Below are 23,768 nucleotides of genomic sequence, written 5' to 3' on the forward strand. Positions count from 1 at the left end.
TATATTAATGAAGACGCGCTTTCTCCTCACCAAGTGAAACAACAGATGGGACAGTGGGAAGATAGCCTGTACAGTGAACGACTCGAAGCTCGAGGCTGCTGCTGCATCTGCAGCAACAAGTAATCATGAAACTGGTGAACATCCACCTCTGATGCAGCTTGGTTGCCTCTCTTTGGAAGTGCTTAGGAAGAGTCACCGGGAAAGCTAAAAGCTGCAGCTTAGGCAGTTTCGGGGGCAACGAAAAAAAAACAAACATAGCACGGCGGATGAATCAATAATGGTGCTGGTTGTAGGAATGGTCGGTGGCAACAGATGCTGCTTGCAGCAGTTTTGTTTGAGAAGTCCCCCAGGTGCAGCAGCACGGCAGTGAGATCCCCGGCCAGCAGTCGACTAGGCGGTGCGAGCATCAGTCGTGCGCAGCACTACAGGTTGGCACAATTTGGTCCACGTCGAGCCGCATAAGGCACCCATCGCGATGCGAGCTCGGAGACGATGATGTGAACCACGGGTGGGAGAGCAGCTCGTCGGCAGTGAGGCGCTCGGAAGGGTCGCGCCGGAGAAGCGACCGCACGAGGCATCGCGCTCGTGTACTCAACGATTCGGGCACGGTGAAGTGGCCCCGGCGGATCTTGGCGAACAGTATACTGGGGTCGCCGTCGTGGAACGGGTAGCGACCCACGAGCAGCGTGTACAGCATCACCCCAAGGCTCCAGCAATCGGCCGCACGGCCACTGTAGCGACCGCTCGTCGAGCTGCTGAGGATCTCTGGGCTGACATATGCGGGGCAGCCATGCTTGTCACTCAGAAGATCGTCGTCGAAGTCTTCCAAGACCACAGCATCTTCCAATGTTTCCAGCTTGATCCGTGTTCTGTAAATGAAAAGAACATACAAAAAAAAAAACATGAATAGATATGTCAGATTGTAACCAAGTAGTGTCTCAATCTCTGCTAATAGCGATTCAACTCATTCCTATAAATGTTTGCTATAAAAGCTCGCTGCCTGTCTGCTGGCAAGGCTAAACAATAGCTTCCGGTCACTGTTATGTGTTATTCACCAGCAGGAATGTCTGTTTGAAGAAATCACTACTAAGAATAAGACAGAAGTGGTGCTAGTTTATGATATGCAAGCGATTGATCCAACAGAGTTTACATAATGGGGCTGGAAGCCCTTAAGAGCTCATAACCAAACCTATTCAACATGCCCACTTCACACTAACAGTTCAGGTACGGAAAGCTTGTTTTTATACCCTCAAATGTCGTTAACAGACTCTGCAAGTGGCGAGAAGAAATATATGATCACTGTTCTCGACACTAACCGTTCAGGGTCCTCGAAGACAAACTTGCGGAGCTTGAGATCACGCAAGACGACCCCGGCGTTGTGGCAGGCTTGGACAGCCGATGCCACTTGCCGGAAGAGGCTCAGCGCCTCAGACTCCCGCAGTCGCCGCTTAGAGCGCACATACGAATGGAGATCACCGTACGACCGCTTGAAAAAGACGTAGCACTTGGACTCCCCCAAGAGCACCTCCTCAACTTGATTGACGTGGTCATGGCCATCGAGGCGTAAATGTGCTGCCAGGGCTTGTTGCCACCTATCGATAGGGATAACCTGAAAGCACAAGAAGAATTTTGCAAACAATTAGGTTTTTTTCTCTTTTTCCCACACTTTTAAGATCAAACATTCAGCAGCTTCAAAGATGTTGACAGAGGTTTGTGCAATACAATCGTAGCAATGATGATAATAAATATTACACAAGTAAAAAGCATGTTTACAGCTTCCGGCTGTTGGCAACCTAGACAGATCAGACGCTCAGACTTATTGCTAACTTGCAGAACAACGGCTCTAAAAGGCAAGCTGCCTTCCGTGAAACCGTGCTTGAAGAACGGAAAGGCTTGACAATGTTTAGATTAACTACACAACTCTGTACTACGTCATGCAAACAAAGCAAGATAATGCCAATAATAGTGAGAAATGTGTTAATATTTACATGCGCCAAGCCAATTATAAGTCATTTCAACATTAATAATTGTTGGGAGTTTTATGCCCCAAACCACGATACACTAGAAGAGTTCGAGACACCACAAACGTTGAGCAATAAGTGAATAAGTTGCAACATAGCAGTTGTGCGCCTTTCCAGTTTTGTTGTTGAGCTATTCCAGTTCATAGGCTGCGTTAATAGTGTCTTCACTTTGCACTTGTGTCCGTGTTTGCACTGTCAGCCTTGGCAAGACGGGCTTCTGGCAAATCGTCTCTATTGAAATGCGACCAGGATTCAATACCCTGACCGCATTTCAACATTGGCAAGTAATTTAGTGACACTGCAAGCTCCTAGACACCTCATGGTCAGAGTAGAGAATAAGAGATTCATCGCGCACAACGAACCGCTGTCCGTCGGCTAGCTATCCAGACGGGTCGTGTCAACCCAAGGTCGCGAGAACGTCACAGCTATAAGCCCGACAGAGCTCGAGCGAAGGTTATCGTGGAGGGGGCAGGGATATTGCGACAAAACAGCGGCGGCGCCTGTTTCCGATACTCGAGCGAGCGGACGGACGCGCAGATTGCGGCGAGCACGGTCGGCCGAATCCTGCGACTCCGGCTGCAGTGCCGCCGCCGAAGGGTAGCCAGGCTAGCACGGACGCGGCAAACGATAGCGGCGATAGGTGGATGCGGTTGCATCACTCGCCTGCAACGAAATAGCGCCAACGAAGTTGCCGCGTTTGGGCAACTCTCCGACGGCCAACGCTTTCCGTTCGGGATCTTTGGACACGTGTTCGGTTCGGCCGCACCGGTCGCTGCCAACGCGCCGCAAACAAGGTGCACGGTTTTTTTTTTTATTCTCCTTTCCGATTCCTTTTACCGTCTAATCGGTAACCGTCCCTTTTATTCTCGCCCGTTGTTGCTGCCACGCGTGGGAAACTGAAATATATAGTTTTTTTTTCTCTTTTTTTACTAAACGAAAAAGCCTTGTAGGAGTTTGTTTTATGTATTTATTGCAGGCCTGTCTCACCAAGTGCACAATAATTCGCACGCAATATAAAGTTGGGAACGAAAGTGAGCAGTGAGTGCCAATAATTGAGTACAACACCGCCACCGAGCACCAAAGGCAATCCTGGGCGCAATGAATGACGTAACGAGCGTGTCCTGTTGCGGACATCGAACTTTTCGTTTTTTTTTTTTTTTGAAGACATGGCGTAATCGCGTTACAACGTAGACGATGCCACGTTCTCCTTCATGTCGCGCCGTTGGCAACGCCACGTAGCACGGAGATGCAGACGCTTTTCGAAATATTTCGGGTCGCCAGCGTACCCAGCTGCGCCGCGGCGAAAGCCCACCAAAAAAAAACTGCGACTCGCGGACCGTGCTGCGCAGCGGTCTACCGCCGCAGCTGCGTCCGGGATTAAACCAGCTTTCCCATCGGACCTGGTGTAACGGGTTCCGCGATTTCAGTTCCGGGAGCGGCAGGCGGATTCGGCAGCGCTCTTTGTTCTCGAGACCTGGACCATTCGCGGCATTCCAACTGTCCTGAAATGACAGGCCGTCTGAGTAAGTCGAGCGACGAAAAAAGAAGCGCGCCCGAGTGAAACGCAGGTTGCGGCAAGACAGGATGCTACGTGTAAACACGCGGCGCGCGATTGGGCGCCCCGGGATGCAAGAAGCGCGCTGACGGAACGAGAAAAAAAAAAAAAAAAAAACAGAAGAAAACGTGGCTGGCGGCGCGCTCTTCCTGTCCCGATATAGTCGTGCCCGGGACTGAAAAACCAGCGGCCACGTCACAGTCGGGGTGCAACTGCGGTTCGCATTTAGCCGCTTTTCGCGAGGTCTGGAATCGGGCCAGGGGCCCTTGCTTGGCCTCTCTCGATTTATCCGGAGAAGCGCCCACACAGTCGCGGCGCGGCAAGCGACTGTCCCCACGAAATGAATCAGAGCAATGAGCAACATTCCCAAAACGACCCCGGCTTGAGCGTCTTTTAGCCCGTGGCACAACGACGCGAGCTCCGCCACTGAAAATAGCCGGCCCGGCGCGCCGGGTCGACAACCTGTTGCCTGCCTCTCAAAGGGGTTACCGCCGCCGCCATAGCGGCCAACTCGTCAATTCTTTTTCTTTCGCGCCGCCAAAGAAAAGCAAAACAAGGCGGAAGTGGCCGCTTGCCGGAGAGGTCGCCCGGGCCCCCCTTTACTTTTTTGGACAATAGAAGCCGTGCGTCGCTGTGCTGTCCGCCTGTGGCAGCCCGACACTATTTTGTGCAGCTACGGCGGAAGCTTTTCGCACTATGCGGGCTAGTTGTCTGGCGTGGTACGTATGCATGTACCGTTCGCCGCGCGGGATGGTAGTCCAGTTTTACAGCATACCTCATTCGAAGGTGCCTGGTTTTCGTAGCATGAATAACGGGCAAAAAGCGCACGGAGGCTTCGTTAAACGCTGTGATCAACAGGAAAACGGCAACAGCGCGCTCAGGGCCGGAAAGCGGGCGCCGAGTGTGAGAGGAAAAAATAACGATGTGTCGGGAGAGGAAAAAAGGCGAAAGAAGCGCGCGTGACGCAAAACGAAGCTTACCTTGCAGGAAAATTCCTCCTGCGTCAGTACATTGATGCTTCTGTACATGGCACTGCCCTCGAGTTGGTCCAGCAGAATGTACCGCCCTCCAACAAGGCTGGCGGAATAGGGCTCCCTGTTGCAGGGAAATACGGGCGGCGTAGGAGGCTGAAGGTTCGGGCTGAGGCCCCCGGCACTGCCCAGGCACGAACCATCGGGAGCCTTGTCGAAGCTATGGGGCCTTTTTTCCTGGGCCACTTGAATATCCACTGAGAGACGCGCCACACTCATTGTCGATCACCGAGTTTCACACAGGACGTTGGCACACAGCGAGGGGGAGAGAACACACGTCCGCTTTTCGATCACAAATCCGCCTTGCGTATCCGTGTGGCCACCAGCCGCTCACTGGCTCCGGCTTCAGTGCGTCGTAAGGTACATCGTTTCGGTAGCGAAAGAAACTAAATATCGACGGCTTGGCTACGCGCTGAGCGGCGCGAAGAATTCCAGCTGCTCTCTCCGAAGGGCAGCAGCGACTTGCGTCCCGATGCGGCAACCGCGCTCCCACGTCGGCGAACAATGACTCCTTGAACTAGTTTTGCGAGGTGCGGTTGGTCGCGTCGGTGGTCGTTTTTAGGCGTCTGCGTGTTGACTTCTTCAAAGCTGCGAAGAAAACGGAGAAAAGGGACACACATAAGCACGCTGCGAGTAGCGAGAATCGGGCGAACGCGAAGAACGTACACAAATACGCGGAGATGGCGGAAAAGCATACGCGTGGCAGGACCACGCAGTTTACAAAGCAGCACACGTGTCACCATACCCAAAAAGATGACCCAAACCCGGGAACGTACCGAAAAATACAGCGCTATCGTTCACAGGCTGGCGTACAACGCTTCTAACTGAGGCTGAATAACAACCGCCAAGCGAAGCCTTGTGCGCCGGACGAGAGCTTGTTTTCAAGGATGAGAGAAAGACTCGATAGAGCGCAGCAACGCGCTCGGCGCTATCTGTTTCGATCAATAACGCAATGTTTTCCCCGAGGCGCACGTTCAAAATATGGTTGATTCGACTCGCCCGAATCAGTTAACGCGACCGTGAACTGGTCACAGCAACACGGACCGATATTGTAGCACAAATGACGAACACACAACAGGAAAACGAAGCGGCAAAGGGAGGAAAAAAAATCTACTGCGACGAATTCGTCGGTAACGGGGAGGAAGACAAGAAATTACGCACCTTAATTTTCTTTGTTTCCTGGCCGGGTAGTAGCATATGATGGCTTGTAAAGTATTCCAGTGTGCAGTCCTCTTCGTCGTGTGTCGAGACCAACCGACGGATACGGCCTACGTGCCGGCCTACCCTACACAGGACCGGCTACAAACTATGGAAAGCCAACTTACGCACCGCCATTGTGCAACGCGAAGGCAGACGCGGAGTGATACAAAAAAGGAGGTGCAACGATGGTTCCCACCCCGGAAGAACCTGTGACGTCAATAAAATTTTTTAGGTATCTGTAAACTTAAGTGTAGCATTTTAGACATTGAAGTTTTAAATAAAACAGTTTTCATTACTTATTATGTGTTTATTTGTTGTAAAAAGTTACACAGCTCAAATTTTAAACGAACTATTTCTTGTAGCGCGTGACGTGTTTTGACGAATAGAGTGACGCATGTCTGATGTTACGAAATTTGGAAATCTCGAGCGTTGACGCAACTGCTTACCGGCGGTTGCCGCGCAATTTTTTCTGCGTGAGACCGTTCGAAGAAATCGTTGACTCCGTCTTCACGTTATTGACTATGAGTGTACACAAGCGGGTTGCTGACTAAAGGATCGCGCACGATGGTTTTGGTCACGCCTGTTGGCGCACGAAATGGCCCGAAAGGGATGTAAACAAGTTGTTATCACTTTTTGTTAACAAGTGTCAACTGTCCCAGTGATACGTGACTACTCATCCCGGGCAATATTTTTGCCTTTGAGCTTGCAAACATAAGATACAGGCCTTCTAAACGCCTTCTAAGTGCTGATTAAGAATAAAAGAAAGGTGAATTTTTGAAAAATGCGCTTCATGTAGTGCATGTCAAGAATGCCACTTGTCTTCTTTGTAGAAAGAGTATAAAAGTAATTTAAGGTGGTTACAATTGTGACCGTTGATGAAAAACAAATAATGAAAATTTTGTAATCAGCAGCTGCTGTTCGCAGTGTTTTATTTTTTCAGAATAAAACGGGGGTAATAAATACAACAACGTGCTACAGCTCGGTTTCGCAATCTGCAAATACGTCGATGTTTATTTAGCCTATTTAATATCTGGTGATTCAAAGTTCTAAGTGATAGCTTACACAGTAAAATATCCGCAAGTAGCAACTTCTAAAAACGAAACTTGCATACAATGGCGGCAACTTTTGAGTACCCAATCAGATTCTTCAAGGTGCCATCTCGCGAGCGTCTCTGCTCTTCACTACCATGTCCAAGTTGTATTTGGGGGATCTCATTGAATGAGGCGACCGTAGCCGTAACTTCGGGCCCACGCTTTGCGGTTATTATTGAGGTCCGCCCTTGCCTTAATAAGGGAAAGATGTCGCAATTCAAGTTATTTGTCAGAGATTACCAATAGATATTCCCTCCAGTGACTATACTCTTCACCAACATATCTAGTTCTTGTGCCCACATCCTTTGTTTAGGCCGGGTGAGTAAACAAGTAACAACCGGATAAAATTTGCGTACTCTGGGGCTGTAGGATGCCGTCGCATCACGCTTAGTAACAAAAGTGTCGCCACTGTTGTAGCTATGTGTTTGGCTTGAACATTTCGCTCAAGTGTTCATCTGTCAAAACCAAACGAAGAACTTGTAATGTCTGCTAAACTACGAGCATACTCAGCATTACACTAATGCGGTTTCATTGTTGACGCGCTTTGTAAGGGTCTCTTGGTGAATATTGTCCGGGCTTTTTGTGAGGATTTTAGATCGTTGTTTCCGATGATGGTCGCGGGATGGATCAGGGTGCTACCCTGAAAGCGTTTTTGAAATTTGCCCCTTCGCGCGCTTTCGGAGTTACTACGCCGCAGCCCTTTCCTTCCACAAACTGTTCCCTCTTTTTTTTTTCCAGTGACTTCCGCCACTTTTTTGCTAACCATTCTTCCTTGTCCAAGCACCTTGATGGTCATTACTTACTGGTCAGTCTTCGCTGTCGGCCTTTACTGTGAAGTTTCAGACCGCTCATGTGTGACCCATTCTTTCGGTGTACTGCGTAGGCGTGTCTGCCGTTGCAAACGGGTGTATGGAAGTTGCCGGTGTATTGCTTCTAACCACCGCGAATTATGGCTGATTTCTGTTCGTAAGAAAAGACAAGTCAGATGAGCGCTGAAATGTGTGGCGCTCCTGTAATGCGCAAGCGCTTCACTCATGTTTCCTTTGTAGCAAGCGTTACGTGCGCTCGCACATTTCATCCGTGCATAGTTGCTACTCGGACTCTGGCGTGGACATGCTTCACTGAAGGCAGGATGCAAACCTGCTGAACGCTTTAAATAATTGAGTGGTCGCGTCTTGCGTTCGCACAACTTGCACACCGTTGTGTGACGTCTATATCAAGGAGTTCTGTGCTGTTAGTTTTTTTCACTTGTGATAGCGTGCGACCCGTCTGTCTTTCAAGATAACTGAGCTGAAACTTATCATGGTCTCACTGCAGTTACCAATTATGACCATACCATGGACCAAGCAAGAAGCCTCAGTGATCATCATTTGCCTCGTCTCACTATTGACAAGGGCGTCATTAGGAAAGAAAACCTCGTTGCAATCTTCGAAGGGCCAAGAACCACCCATGGTCTCCGGAAGAGTTAGTCCATCGGGAAAAATCATGGCATCCGCGCCCTACGACAAGTCCTCATCTGCCTGGCGTGACACGTTTGCCATGCCCACGACACCTGCTCAACGTAGACGGGATCAACGGCTGCCAAAGCAAAATCTACTGCCCAGGGAGAAGAAGCCGAACATCATACTCATTTTGACTGACGACCAAGATGTGGAGCTTGGTGAGCAAGCTTTGCTGTGTTGTTGGCCTTGTGTTTTTTGCAACACAAAAGTGTGGGGCGAGAATATTGTAATAATTTCGTGTCTATGCTGTTTGTTCCCTTGGTTCGACTATTGTTCCATGCAAGATGGCTCAGTTGGTTTTAAATGGAGAGTAAGCAAAACAGTATTAAGCAATAAAAATATTTGAATTATACGAACTCTAGGCTGCTATATTATACTGTGCAGTACCTTCCAGCTGATTTCACTCTAGTCTGATAATCCTCTGTTCATGGCTGAAAAATACAGTTAGCGTCAGTGACCTTTCACTCTGATGCGTTTTTGAAAAGACATATAATCAGAAAAGGCATTAGTGAAATAGCAGCCAGGAATTGAATATTTTTAAATGCTTCATTTGACATTAGGTTAAATTTCTGATGGATTGCTCTGTTTATCATCTCATTGGCAAAAAGAACATTCCACAACTTCTATCATCATCTCCTTACTTTGACACAATTGTCAAAGGCTTCTGTAGCCTAGTGTGCTTTGCAACATTGTGAATGTTGCGGTTCTGCTTGACGCTACAGAATTTTTCATCTGTGAATGGGTAGCGATTATTCCCTTCAACTTTTTTTTCTTTCACAGGTTCGATGGGTTTCATGATTATTCCCTTTGTTTTTCTTGTTTTTGTTTTTTTCACAGGTTCAATGGGTTTTATGCCAAAGACGTTGCAGATCCTTGGCGAGGGGGGTGCTCATTTCCCACAGGCCTACGTTTCCACTCCAATGTGCTGCCCTTCGCGAAGCTCTATGCTCACTGGCCTTTATGCTCACAACCATCACGTGCTCACCAACAGTGATAATTGCTCCTCGCCCCAGTGGCAGCAGGAATTTGAGTCTCGCTCATTTGCTACGTACCTGAGTGCAGCAGGCTATCGAACAGGTGAGCATTTGTCTTGGCTCTTGCTTCTACTCGTAGCACTTCGAGATGCTCATAACAGCAGAACACTTATATGATGAATGGAGAAGCATATAACAAACTGGCATGAGCGATATTGTAACATAGTTGTGACGGTGAACAAGGCAGCCGCAAGTCTGGGAAGTATGCAACTCTATTTGGGCAGGGGTGTAGATGAACAGTGGTGTAGAACTTCCCTATGAAGACGATCGTGTTGGAGGCAGTTAATTCATTTAAACAGCAATTCCACTTTCTGAGAGTCTACTGTAGTTCTCTTCACTGCTTCTTCAAGCTGTTGCTATCAATTTGCTGGCCACTTCATAGCTGTGTTTTACTGCGTTTGTGTTGATGAAAACATCCCCGTTTTATAATTCTGTACAGCCTCTCGCGACACTCTCTCGATCTCTTATTCTTTTTCAGAGCTCCTGTAAGTAGTCTCCATCTGCTTTGTGGTAATGTGCTTATTTGGCTTTCAAGCTTATGATAAGGCCTTCAGGACTTCTTTTGCTCATGGAAGGGCGAAAGTGTATGGTTGTGGTGTGCAGTGCATGTTGATGGAACTTTCGAAGACGGAAACATTCAGCCATTTAATATATTTTCTGGCATCATAACAAAATATATTTGGCTACTTGTGAGTGGGTACCCTGATTGTTATTTTCTTCTTTCCCCCTTGCAGCCTACTTTGGCAAGTACCTGAATGAATACAATGGCAACCACATTCCTACCGGCTGGCGTGAATGGGCCGCTCTAGTCCGCAACTCTCGCTTTTACAACTACACTGTCAATGTCAACGGTCACAAACGCAAGCACGGTCTGGACTATGCTCGCGACTACTACCCTGACCTGGTGACCAACGACAGTGTAGCTTTTTTGCGCCAGTCCAAGCAACTGTTTCCAAATCGCCCGGTGATGATGGTTGTCTCGTATCCGTCCCCACACGGTCCAGAAGACTCTGCGCCCCAGTACCAACATCTTTTTCATAATGTCACGACGCACAGGTGAGCACTGATGCTAAAATCAAACCTGGTAATCATCATAATTGTTTCAAATTTCTTGGTTGTGCCATTCTTAAGAAATTGCCTCCAGTCCTCATTAAGTGCAACAGCTTTGATTTTGGCACAGCCTGAATGCTTTTTCGAGCTGCAACGGACATTTAAAAATTGTAAGCCACCTCATATCGTTTCACAGTCATGGGACCACAGCAACAGCATACAGCTACGCAATTCGCGTTGTGTGGGAATGAATGGGCAATAGCAAATAACCTTTTTTGAGCCAACACAATGGCTTCTTGATCGACGGATTATCCAGCTTGCAGTGCGACGTCATGCACAAGCACTAGTGATATCACTTATCTGCTAGGGATGTGAGGGCCTCTAGCACCGAATTAGAAGGTCCTTATTCATTGCACGACATGCACATGCCTTGTCAGGAAGAATACCATGCCGTTACAAATTTTTCCCCAGCAATCAATTGCATTTTCTCACAATGCTGACGGCCACTGCAAAAAAGTTTTGCGGCAGAATCGGTGTGTTGAGATGCTTCGTGCGTCTTCACAAAGCGGATGGAGTGCTAAGTAGCCATTAAGCCAGTATCATTAACAGTGATGAATGACATTGGACACTTCTGCTGTCATTTTTTTATATGCAGCGATGTATTTTATATTCTGGTTTCCTTCTTTGGGCTTGCGCGGGCTACCTCTCAAAAAAGAATGCTTTCTGAAAGCTAGAAAGAGAGCTTCGTATACACATCATTTCACAATACTGCTTTAGAGTTGCAAAGTACCAAAAATAGCATTTTCTCGACATGTAGTGCAAACTGCGATATGCTAGTTGAATAGTGTAGCCTGTGTGCTGCTGTTCCTAAACTCAGCATATGCCTTTAGAAGCAGTGAGAAGATGCGAAATCCTTTGTGACAATGCGGAGTTCTGACATTGTGCCTTGACTATGCCCTGTGTATAGTTGAGCTGACTATGCATATTGGTCACAGTGATGAACCACATGACTGTATGCGAGGCAACACAACATGACCAAGTTGAAGCAGTGCACATTGGCTAATCTCATTTAATTTCAATGATGATGATGGGCAGAAGTGTAGTCTCAGCATGATTTCTTAAAGCAGTTATGTTCCAGTGTGGAATGGAAGATGGTGGGAAAAAAATATTGGCTCAGGGTCGGTTGAAAATAGTATAGTGTTGAAAAGATTTTCAATCGCAAGTTTTGCTTGACACTATTGTTCGAAAACAGGAGAGCAAGCGTCACTTCCGGAAGCTATTCATGTTTAATGCGAAGAGACATTACTGGTGTGCTTGTTACAACTTTTGTTATGTCAGACATAAAGTGAGCTAGAAAAGGTAAATCAATTCTAACTTACTTTTCAGAACAATGTTATACAGATGAGTAGTATGCAAATAAAAATATTACAAGCGTTCACATGACTTTCACATGAAGTCTCATGTGAGCGGGTGCACTCATACAAGTTTAGAAACATTACATGTGTGCGCATAGAAGTCATTGATCCCATTGGGGGTTTGCAAAATATTGACGCAGCAGGTCACTGAATGAAGGACTAGTTCCAACTTAAGTTCATCAATGCCAGTGCTTTTGTATAAGTGCTATCTGTGTGTAGTTGCAGCTTTAAGCAGACTTAACAGCAGCAGAGTTAAAGCCACTAAATTATCTGCTGGTTAGATTAGCTGCTGTTGTGCGGCTACCTTGTTGGCCATCGACGGCAGTCGTCGTTCTACACAAAGCAACATTCCTAAGCTCGGTGTGGTGACTGTGAAGCAGTATTTCTGTGTAGTGTGAACAATAAAGCCCCGTGCACGTGCGCTGTTGCCTGTCCGACATTATGCTGATCTTGTCAGAACGGACTTGCTTCATCTAGGTGCAACAGGAACATGCAGCGAGCCATTGACTCCATAACAGGATCACTAGAGCAGTCAACAACCCACCACGTGGTCCTATGTAGACGACCGGGTATTGTCCCTTGGAAGCCCAGGGGTCGCCATCATTATGTGCCCGCAAGTGGCACTGGATTGGTAGAGAGAGAGACCAAAATAATAAGAAAGGCGAGGAGGTTAACCATGTCTGAGCCCCGGTAGGCTACCCTGCACTGAGGAAAGAAAGAGGGGAAGGAAAGTTATAGAGGAGGAGAAAAAAATCACTGACTGGGCCGATGGGTAACAGTTTCACGTTTCACATCACAAATGACGAAACAGGCAGGTGTCTTAGAGGCAACGCAACAGAGGAGCAGTCAGTTACTGTGTAATTTAGCCTATGCATTCCATAGTGTGGGCATGATGAAATATAGGCATGCAAGTGACTTTAGCTTTGATTGCAGACTTTTGTTTCTGTATACATTATCTTCATAATCATTGTATGTATGCTGTCCTTGTCATGAGGAATCAATTATAGCATGTAATGAAGAGCCATCACATTTAAAATATAACACCCACCTAACTCACAACATTTTACTGCGAGAAGATTCTAAGCTTGAATGCAAACGTGTAATGAACCTTTGACTATTAATAATGTTAAATGTCCAGTTTTAGAAAACAGAAGACAAGAATATTTTAAAGATTTTACAGAACACACACTTTTGCACCCAATGTTAATACCATCCGAAAATGCAATAGTCTACATTGAAGACGTTTTTCAGTTTCTAAAGGCCACATGCATTTTAAGCAAAATGTTTTTCGCACTCATCTTACCATCTCAATAAAATCACCTAGTATCTGGCGCATCATAGTCATTTCTGTCATTAAAATCACCTAGTATCTGGTGCATCATAGTCAATTCTACTTTTGTGCCATAAAAAACCAACATAGCTAACTACTAATTTGAATTATGAGCTGTGTTTTTGCATTTAGTTTCACTTCCAGTCAAGCTTCTGTGTGTGTTCTACATTGATGTAGAAAACATGTTGGGTAGCCTGGTTCTTGCATTCCTGTTGCAGGGGTCGTCTAAATGTTTATAGAACATTTTCAACTACATGTTTATTCAGAGTCTTGACCGTCCATTCAATATGATCAGCATGTATAATCTTTATTGAAGCAGGGAAAATTACAACAGAGCATCTTGATTTTCTTTTCACGACCTCTTTAATATGGTTATGTTGCACTTTTGCATATTTAAGAAATGAAAAAAAAAAAAATGCTTATGGCCCATATTTTTTAGCACTGCTTGTCTTGCAGATTTATCTTCTTTCTTTTTTCTCTGAAGGACACCAAGCTGGAATTACGCTCCAAACATGGACAAACAGTGGCTATTGCGGTACACCGGCCAGATGGAGCCTATTCATATTAAATTTACTGACATGCTTCACACAAAGCGACTCCAGACGTTGCAGACTGTTGATGATGCTGTGGAAAAGGTACTGGTTCTATGAGGAGATGTTGTTTGCTAGAGCTGTATTGTAGCAGAAATTTAATGCCCCACTTTTAGTGCTTCTCCACTAAGGCCATTGTATACATATCCTCACTGGAAGAGGATGAGGGCAGTGACAGCATAGCTGATTTGTTCTGCTCTGTGGTCAAGACCAAAACTGACGAGACACACTATCAGGGTTGCTGTTAGTGGCTACTTCGCAACAAATTAGCTACTTCACTATCCCTGCCGGAGTTGAAAGCTTCAGATAGGCGTTATGGCTACTTTATTGCTACATTGAACTTCTGTTTTGGCACATTTAGTAGCCATTTAATATTTGTAGATAAAATAGTACCCTTTGTTTTCTAGCTTCTATAACGTGCCAGCGGATGCGTGCACATGTCCTCCCCGTGCCAGCAGTGGTGCTCGTCGAGGCACTTCAACACAACGCCTGGTGCGCCTGCCAATATGGAACGACTATGTTTTCCTTTGCCTATTCAATGTCACTCACAGCCACTGTAAAGGATTAAACAAGAATTTGGTGGTGTTATAAACTTAAATTGTAATTAAAAAGGGGAAGCAATACAATATAACTTGAAAACTGGAGTTGGAATTTATGTGTACCTGTTTGCGAACAGCAAACTGGCAAAGTAGTGTGCATGTCGGCACACGCATGTTGGCAAACGTGGGGTTAGCATGCTGTTTACGCTGCCCATCCTCTATGCTCATTCAATGAGCCAGTTTCTAATGTTCACACTTAAACATGTACTCAGTGCGTTCTAGTGTAAACTTGATAAAAACAGAGACCTGCAAAAAGGTGAAGCTGGACTGACATTATGGCAGCTACTAATGATTTCTGGCCTGCAATTACAGTCGACGACCGATCATTCGAACTCCACAGGGAATGTAAATAAGTGTGAATTATTGGATGTCTGAAAAAACGAATGCGTCAAAAAAAAAAAAAAAACTTTAATTGATGCTTCAGTGAGCCGGAGGCGCGAAAAAGCTGTCAATGCGTTGCTGCAAGCACTTCCGCTTACGTGCGATGAAGTCTGTCGGCATGGTATTTCCCGCATGATATGCTCGCTATAGGACGACGAAAGAATTTTGAGGGCTCAATACAGGTCTGCATGCGCTGGCTCCAGAGCACATGGTGTGTCGTCATCGTCAGAGTCACTGTTGGGCGGTTGCAGAACCTGCTCAGTTATGTTGTCGTCATTTGATTCGGCACACGACACAGCGCTGCCAACGTTCGCGAAGTCTTCAAACGTAACTGCATCAGGAATCGGCACACCACTCTTTTGCATGTCGTTAATAATGTCCGCACTTGAGCTTGTTGCACTGGGCGGCAGGTCCTGGTCTTCAGTTACAGTGTTGGGTTCACTGCAAAACGAGAATCCAGCGTGCCGGAAACAGTTGCTAATCGGGCCTGCCGGCACTGCCTTCCAGGCATTGGCAAGCATGCTGACGACTGGCATCAAGTCGACGTTGTATTTCATCTGGCTCTCTAGGCGCAGCAACACGCGCTGTAGCATACGTGAACTATAGAGCACCTTCAAATTCTTTGACACCTTGATCTATCGGCTGTAAAATACTGGTAGTGTTCGGCAAGAGGTATTCCAGCTCGATGACTTTCAGGTTGCTGGTCGGCGCATGGGCAGTACAGTTGTCTACAAACAAAAGAACCTTGCGCTTCTGCAATTCAAACTTTCGGTCCAATCTTTGGACGTACTCTTCGAAGAACTTTTGCCCCGCCGCGGTGGTCTAGTGGCTAAGGTACTCGGCTGCTGACCCGCAGGGCGCGGGTTCGAATCCCGGCTGCGGCGGCTGCATTTCCGATGGTGGAAATGTTGTAGGCCCGTGTGCTCAGATTTGGGTGCACGTTAAAGAACCCCAGGTGGTCTAAATTTCCGGAGCCCTCCACTACGGCGTCTCTCATAATCATATAGTGGTTTTGGGACGTTAAACCCCACATATCAATCAATCAATCTTCGAAGAACTTTTGCATGACCCATGCCTTTGTATTGGCTATTTACAAGACAGGCAAGTTCTTTTTTCCTTTAAAACCACGAGGGTTTTTCGATTTTTCAATGACCAACAGCGAAAGCTTTTCTGTGCCGGTTGCATTGCTGCGACAATGATAGTGACTCGTTCTTTGCTGAGTTTACCGCCGTGGCAAGGTTCTCCGGAGCTGGAGAGTGTCTTCTCCGGTAGTAGCTTATAAAAAAGGCCAGTTTCATTGAGGTTGAAGGTGTCGTCCGCTGAGTAGCGCTGAAGCAGCTCCCCCAGCTTTCCGTAGCGGTAGTTCGCTGCCAGTGTGCTCTCCACGGCACCGCTCTCACCGCACATTTTCATGAAAGCGAGGTTGCATAGCTTTTTAAGTTTCGGAGCCATCGATTGCTGAACTTAAATCCATCAATGCTCAGCGCAGTGCCAAGGTCTCGGCCTTTTGCTTCAATAGGTGGCCGGAAACTGGAATTCGTTGAGCAACGGTAGTGTTAAGCCAGATGTTCAACGCTTCTTTTAACTGTGGATGAAAACCTTAGCGCACCCTTTTTGTTGACTCTGCCGTGACTAAAATTTTGTCTTATTTTTCATATAATCTGATATGGTTTGCTTTGAAATGTTGAACTCTTGGGCAACTTCGACTACCGGGCAATCACTGAGCACTTGCTGAATAATGGCAGCTTTCCTTGCCATGGTCAGCGTTGTGTATCTGCCGCGTTTTGTCATCGTCGGCGCTGCCTTTGGCGTTGACTGTGAGGGTACCATTGGTGCCATATGACGCAGATCTTTTGGGACAGCAGAGCACAGAATAAAGCGGGGTCTCGACACCAAACCGAACACGCTCAGAATTCAGCACACAGATGTGACAGAATGTTGGTGACCGCAGTACAGTGCCATAACAGCAAGGGGATACAGAAACTGGAATAGAGGATGTTTGCGATGTCGATAGGACCTCCCACAGATGAGCAGTACCTCCAAGATCGGCATTTTGTATTCGCAAATAACCAATTTTCTTTCGTTTTTCATCTTTGAGGCCATACATTGTATGGCATATGTACCGGAAAGTATAATGGCTGCCGATTCAGTGTGCGCGCATGTTTCGGAAATTGTCCGGATTATCTAATTCAGACCTAGTAGCTGTCCGAAATATCAGCCATTGCAACACATTAGTTCTATGGGGCCCTCGGGGGTGCTGCGCGGCTGTCCGAATTACCGAGCATGTCCAAATTATTGGTGTCAGATTTATCGGTCAGTGACTGTACAAGCACGACCTGCTTCTGGGATTGGTGTTCCTACTGACTGTATGACTGGAACGTCATGATCTTACTCTATCTCCTGCCACTACTCTATCTTTTCACATAGTTGTAATGTGGTCAATAAAACCTATGATTGTTCATTTACTTGCAACTAGCTTATGACTTGAAGGTTAGTTTTATTTCTGATTCTAATTGATATTATAATGGTCTTTCAATACCCTTTCTGGTCACAAAACTTCACCATCACGTTGTGAGGGAGCTTAAAAAGGCATGGACAGCTGCTGTGCCGTGGCGCTAATGTCGTTAAGAGACCATAGTTATCAGGCGTGTGGGGCTAATTCTGTAAAGGCAGCACATGTGCCCAGTGCTTGCTGGGAGTCTGCATGTGTACTCTGTATCTGATTTTTTTTTTTCGGATAAGGGCCGAGTTCAGCTTAAGCTGTACAGTTGCCTAATGATGCCATTCAGGTGTTGTTTACTAAGGTGTCATGCAAGGCTACTACTGAAAACATGTTTTTTTTTATGCCAAGTGTTCGTAGAAAGTTTGAGAACTCGAAGTGAATCATAACGCGGCAAGAAACAGATGACAGCCGCATTGATTCGAAGTATGTGCGTGTGTGTTGTGAAGCACTTTGATTTATCGGACATCATCCATGTGCACGATTTCAGGATAAACCGTGATGCCATGTCTTTGCCTCGAGACAAGCCGCACCTCAGACCTAATGCAATTTCTTGTGTGTGCGGTGGCCTACCAGCCTACCTCTCTAATTGCACGTCCTCAACACTGACTGTCTGAAAGCCACCGAAACAACTTTGAGAGTCATCGTCAGCAAGTGGAGTTTTCAGCCACGATAAAAGGGCTATTAACTACTTATTGCTGTAACAAAACAATAAGATGCAAGATTTTTGGATCAATATTTTTTAAAGCATTTTTTAAGCGTAGGCGAACATTATCTATTATATCTCTATCGTAAGCATTTGCACAGCTTTATTATCTTCAAGGAAAGATCGTGGTTACTATCTTATTAGGCATCCTAGATCACCAAGGAAGTACGGCCCTGAATGCAATGGCGCATGAATCCTTGTCACCCCGCATGTACGATATAAAAATTAAGATGTGCAATGTGAAATCAGGAGTACCTTATAATTCATTGTTTTCATTGGGGATGTTGACAGCACAAATATTTCAGACTTCCTGCGTAAATTTCAGTCCAAAACAGCATCAATTGAGCCTTCATCAATGCCACATCTTTCATCTTTATGTTGAAACCAGCATTTTTTTTTTTTCGGAGTCGATTCATTTGCGATTGTTGCAGAGTCTCAAAGGCAGCTTTGCCGCAATATGGGTGAGATGAGGTGAAACACATTGAAAATCGGAAGGTGTCACTGCCATTCGTACATTGACTGTACTTGTCTTTGGGAAGTTCGAATAGTAAAATTGTGGGGTAGAATTGAATCGAATAGCAAACACTATTAGACAACTATTCAAAAGCTAGATGATTCACTCACTCCTAATTAAATGTCATTGATGTCATTTATTCTCGTTTTACCACAGCTGTGTTTTCCCTCTGTCTTATATTTGCAGCTGTACAATGAACTGCTGAGTTTAGGTGAACTGAACAACACTTACATTTTCTACACATCTGACCATGGCTATCACCTTGGCCAGTTTGGGCTTGTAAAAGGAAAATCGATGCCTTTTGAATTTGACATTCGGGTGCCTTTCTATGTGAGGGGGCCGAAGGTTCCTCCAGGAACGAGGTACGTTGACTTTTTCACTCTTTCTTAGCAAGCGAAATGAGCTTGCATATTAGACATCTTTATAAAGGAGTACGCGATCATTGGTGTTGAGTGAGGTGGGGGAAATACAGTCTGTTAGCAGGCCCATGTGATTAAGAGTAAGGAATTTTGGCATATATCAAAGTGCATTTGTTTGTCGAGTAACCCTTTGGGGAATGGTGTGGCAATGGTATTCTGCTACTATAAACGCATAGGGTCATGATCTGGGAGCAACAGTTGCCGTCCATCTAAAGGCTCGGTGCAAATATATTCGCATGATTCAGTTTAGTTTAGTTTGAACAAGTTTAGATTGTCAAAATTATTCAAAAGTTCTACCGTGTGGTGTCATTCACCACTAACCTTTTGACGTGCAAAACCCGTAATGACAAAAAGCAGTAATGGAGGTTGGGTCCTTGCGATTCTCCGTAACATTGTAGAAATCTGAAATCGGCAAGAAAATTAGGAGGCACTTGCATGGGTGGGATCTTTTGGTCGGAATTTTACTGTAGTAGAATGTGGTAATCTGGCTGGTTTTCCCTAGCAGTGTAATTTTTTAGCATTGTGTTTAATTATGAAAGCTTTGTTGTACCTTGTGTCGTACTGCTTGCAAACCCTGCAAAGTAATTGTTTTCTCGGCTTGCACTTTCAGGTTAAAAGATATTGTACTGAATATTGATTTAGCACCAACCTTTCTAGATATTGCTGGCATTGATGTTCCGGAGCATATGGATGGCAAGTCTATATTTCCCATCTTGGAAGATGCCTACGATTCCATGAGGTTTGTTGTCTGTTGAGTGTTTAATGCATATATGATTATTTCTTTATTTTTATTCTAGTGAAGGAACAGCATGTTCAGTCATGATTCTCAGCAGAGAAGGCTTACCAAAAGTGATTGAATCATTTCAATGGGAAAGCATTTCGAAAGCATGCATTTCAGTTGTGGTCTGTCATTTTCACGTGCTTGCAATTTTAACTTCTATTAAATACTCACATCCCTGTGTTATGTATTAGTCATGCTGCAAATGCTATGCTATCTGGAATTATTAAAGAAGACACTTTAGACCGGTTGATGGTGAATCATGGGAGAGGCCTTTGCCCTGCAGTGGGCGTAGCCAGACTGATGATGATGATGAAAGTGCAACAATTAGTTTAGATTGATAAATTATACTCTGAAAATTTTAGTGTCATTAATTTAATTCCAATACTCTGAAAGCTCTAGTGTCAACAATGTCATTGCCATATTTTTGTTAATAGATGAGAAAATCACTGTAAAAAGTTTCATTTCTAAATTTCTCACCAGAAGCGTCGATGGTGACTTCGCTGATATAAAAGCGTTTTTTTTAGTATTCTGAGAACCATCGGACAGTAAAGCCAGGGCAAGTATCGGGCATTGTGCAACAAACTTGCTCAAGTGGCTGCTGACTGTGATGCCATATAGTACCACCGAAGACAGCTGCTTTCCGCTGTGACGTGCATGCTTGCTTTGTCCCCCTCTCTTTCTATCTCACTTTACACTTTCAATCTTTCCCATTTCTTTTCCCTGCGCAGGGTAGCGTACCGGTTATGCCAAACTGGTTAACATCTCTGCTTATTCTCTCACTCGTTTTCCTTCTTTCCTTCATACAATGGTATTGTTAAGAAGTAACGTGGACGAAAAGACAAATTTTCCCGTCCAGCGGCAAGTTGTCTTTTCGTCCACGTTGCTTTTTTTACACTTGCATCAAAATTACTCTAAATAACTTGCACTATGCTATCTTTTGCTTTATTTTATTGCCTGTTACTGCTTATTATTGTGTCAAACTAAAATGGAAAGGGGTCCTTAATGTTCGTCTTCTTTCATTTGAGTAATCTGGCCACATTGGACTATGGAATTTTTCGAAACTTCCTCTATCTTTCATTTCAGTAATCTGGCCACAATGGCTCCTCGAAATTTTTTGAAACTTGGTGTGTTGAGTCTCTGGCTGTTTCACAAGTACTGTGGGCTCTATAGAAATACGCGACATAACTGTGACTGTCAGAGTAACTTCAAGGAGGTGTTGCCAGCTGCATTTTCTTTTTGCACGTTGTCTTGCTTCTCACTGCAAACGGTAGTGCTTTTGGTATCTTTAAAAGTAATTTACTAATGTGAGAAAAATCGTTGTTCTTTTAGTGTCCCTTAATGTTGCATGGGCAGTGCTTTGAGCAGATTGCAGTAGCAGTTTAACCATTGATGACCCGAAGAAGAGGTCATAGTGGTCATGGCTTATTCAAAACAGCCAGCCATTACGTTAAGGGCCCAAAATAGACTTACACTTAGGCCTCATCATAACAAAGTTGCATCTTTCATGAAAGCATGTTCGTTATATCCGAAAATTGGTTACAAGTGTTTATTCCTGAACGCTGTATCTATTGCAAGACTACTTTCTATTTAGTTTGTTATAACCGGTATTTCGTTATATCGAGGTTTGAGTGTATGCATATGGCTGGCTATGCAAGGCACACCAGATTTTATTTTAGAGTTAGTGATGCATGGCGATAGTTATGGTCAGCGATATTGCATCTGAAACTGACTTGTGATGAAGCATCTCCTAATGTAAAGACGCCACATTGTTCGTAATGAATGTTTTGAAAGATTGGGAAGCTTTCATACTGGAGGGGAACCTTCATTGCACAAACTTTTTGAGGTGTGAACTCATTTCTATTGTAGCTTGCTGTTTATAACTGTAATGTAGGGACCATCTGTTAGCATCACTGCTCAAATTTTTGACAGTCTACTGTTCCTGACGGCTGTGTAAATGTGGCATTTTCTTGTAGTACTAGTACAGACACAAGTTGTAGCAAGGAAGAGTTGTTTAAAAGTAGTTCTTTTGGGCACTTGTTCATACCGTTGCTGCATTTAGGACTCATGTGTTCTGCTTATCACAAGGATCTAATTTCATCCTCTTTGCATGTTGTTGTTTATGGTAAAAGGAGTGGCCACAGGCGAGCTGAGATAAAACGGAGGAAGGCCTGGCGAGACAGTTTCCTCATAGAGAGAGGGTGAGTAGTGCGCATTGAATGTTTGATTGTAATCATGAATGCTCTAAGGCTATTTATGTTTGGTCATTTTTTGTATGTGTGTGTGTGCATTTCCTTTCTATATACGCTCCTTTACAGATCTAGCCGCTGACAGTGCTGTGAAAAAAATATAAGGACAATCTGGCCTATTTAACCAACAAGTTAATAAAAATTATAAGTTTACTCTTGCTTTATTGTGCCAGTGGCCATAAAAATTACTTTGCAGACTTCTGCTCACTAAAGTTCGCTTTTTATGCCCTTGTACTATGCAATGTCCACTTGAAAATTTAGGTTGACCATTGTAGTTGTATACAAGTCTTGCATTTGCCGATTTCTTGCATTTGCCGATTTCCCAGTCCTATGTGTATTGCATGTCGTGATGTACAGATCTCGCGTGCAAGCTTGTTGGAGGAATGCAAGGAGGCCGAGACTTCGAGTTTTCGAATAGGGGCCCCAAAGAAATAGCGCCAAAGCAACTGCGCATGCGCAAAACCCAAACTGCGTTTGGGTTTTGGTTTAGGGACGCTGTTTCTTGAATTTAGTGGGACACCAAAGCCTGCCCCAAAAGTTTTTGGTCAGACAAAGGTGACGACACCCACTGAATAGATGGCTCTCGGCCAAGACTAGAGTGACATAGGGCGAGTATCTGAAGCGCCGCAGACCCTATTCGAAAACTCTTCACTCCTGCTTAACTCAAAGCGTCCATATGCAAAGGGCTATTCGAAAACTCCCTTTTGCGTAAACTCAGCTGGCATTTTCTGCCAACGAGCGAGCTTAGCCATCCTTGTCCGATAGCCATTCAGGCTTGCTTGGTAACTTAAGGCTGCTTCTAATAAAGCGATCAATATAACCAGTGTCTGTTATCTCTAACTTGGTTACGAATAAGCCACTCATACAAACTTCTTAGTGCCAAGATACTTCATGGCAATTTGCGATTTACCGCCCCATAGGACAGGAGGGACTTTCTCACATTTACACTGGCCAGGGTCTCAGGCTTAATGATTAAGTCAATCAGCTGTTACGTGTAAATAACATTGAGTCATTGAGAAATGGTGGCTGAATATTAGTCAAGTTGTGAGCTACAATTAGATTGCGGTTCCATACACCTTGGAAGCAAATTAGAAAGGTTTTGCCTGCATAACAATTGTTGTTAAATGATACTGCCTCTCAATTCATGGTTGTCACTCGACCTGGTGTCGAAGTTTTAATAGTGCTGCACCGAATTTTCCAATTCATTGCAGTACAGTCGACGACCGATAATTCGGACTCCATGGGCAACGTAATTAGGTTGTAATTATATTGAATGTCCGAAAAAATGAAAGTGTCAGAAAGAAGCACTTTTTTCAACGCTTCAGTGACCTGGAGGCCGGAAAAAACTGTCATAATGTGTTGCTGCACGCACTTCTGCTTACATGCAACCAAGTCTGTCTGTGTATTTCGTCTGTATTTCTGCCAGTGGGGTATGCTCACTGTAGGATTACAGGTAGGACGATGGCTCCAGAGTACGTGGTGTGTTCTCATCATCAGAATCGGAATCACTTGGCAGTTGCAGAACCTGCTCAGTTATGTCGTCATCGTTCGATTTGGCACATGACGACACGGCACTGTCAACATTTGGGAAGTCTTCAAACGTAACTGCGTCAGGAATCAGCACACTGCAGCCTTGCAGCTCGTCAATAATGCCCACATTTGAGCTCGTTGCGCTGGGTGGCAGGTCCGACTCTTCAGTTGCAATGTTGGGTTCTTGAACTCTCGACCTCTCGGGCAACTTTGACCTGCGGGCGACCACTGAGCGCTTGCAGAATAATGGCAGCTTTCCTTGCCATGGTTAGC

General features: G+C 45.2%; 2 protein-coding genes across 5 annotated transcripts in view; one reads left to right on the plus strand and one right to left on the minus strand.

The window, feature by feature from the left end:
* Positions 1-5,952, minus strand: LOC119170078 (tribbles homolog 2). The gene is made up of 4 exons (XM_037421114.2): positions 5,769-5,952; positions 4,557-5,195; positions 1,317-1,609; positions 1-869 (listed from the first exon to the last, which is right to left on the minus strand). The coding sequence occupies exons 2-4, from the start codon at positions 4,824-4,826 to the stop codon at positions 407-409; spliced, it is 1,026 nt and encodes a 341-aa protein (XP_037277011.1). The 5' UTR covers positions 4,827-5,195; positions 5,769-5,952; the 3' UTR covers positions 1-406.
* Positions 5,953-7,076: 1,124 nt separating this feature from the next.
* Positions 7,077-23,768, plus strand: part of LOC119169263 (extracellular sulfatase Sulf-1-like) — a 162,029-nt gene continuing 145,337 nt past the window's right edge. The window contains exons 1-8 of one of the 4 annotated variants that reach the window (XM_075880159.1): positions 7,077-7,216; positions 8,216-8,558; positions 9,238-9,477; positions 10,169-10,490; positions 13,714-13,864; positions 18,706-18,881; positions 19,549-19,677; positions 21,849-21,917. In XM_075880159.1, the coding sequence (XP_075736274.1) occupies positions 8,225-8,558; positions 9,238-9,477; positions 10,169-10,490; positions 13,714-13,864; positions 18,706-18,881; positions 19,549-19,677; positions 21,849-21,917 (1,421 nt within the window). In that variant the 5' untranslated portion in view covers positions 7,077-7,216; positions 8,216-8,224. Of the gene's footprint in view, positions 7,217-7,418; positions 7,704-8,215; positions 8,559-9,237; positions 9,478-10,168; positions 10,491-13,713; positions 13,865-18,705; positions 18,882-19,548; positions 19,678-21,848; positions 21,918-23,768 lie in introns of those variants that run through there. The other 3 variants (XM_075880153.1, XM_075880144.1, XM_075880139.1) reach the window with 3 other exon arrangements.

Source organism: Rhipicephalus microplus, chromosome 2 (genome assembly GCF_043290135.1).
Source record: "Rhipicephalus microplus isolate Deutch F79 chromosome 2, USDA_Rmic, whole genome shotgun sequence".
NCBI lineage: Eukaryota > Metazoa > Arthropoda > Arachnida > Ixodida > Ixodidae > Rhipicephalus > Rhipicephalus microplus.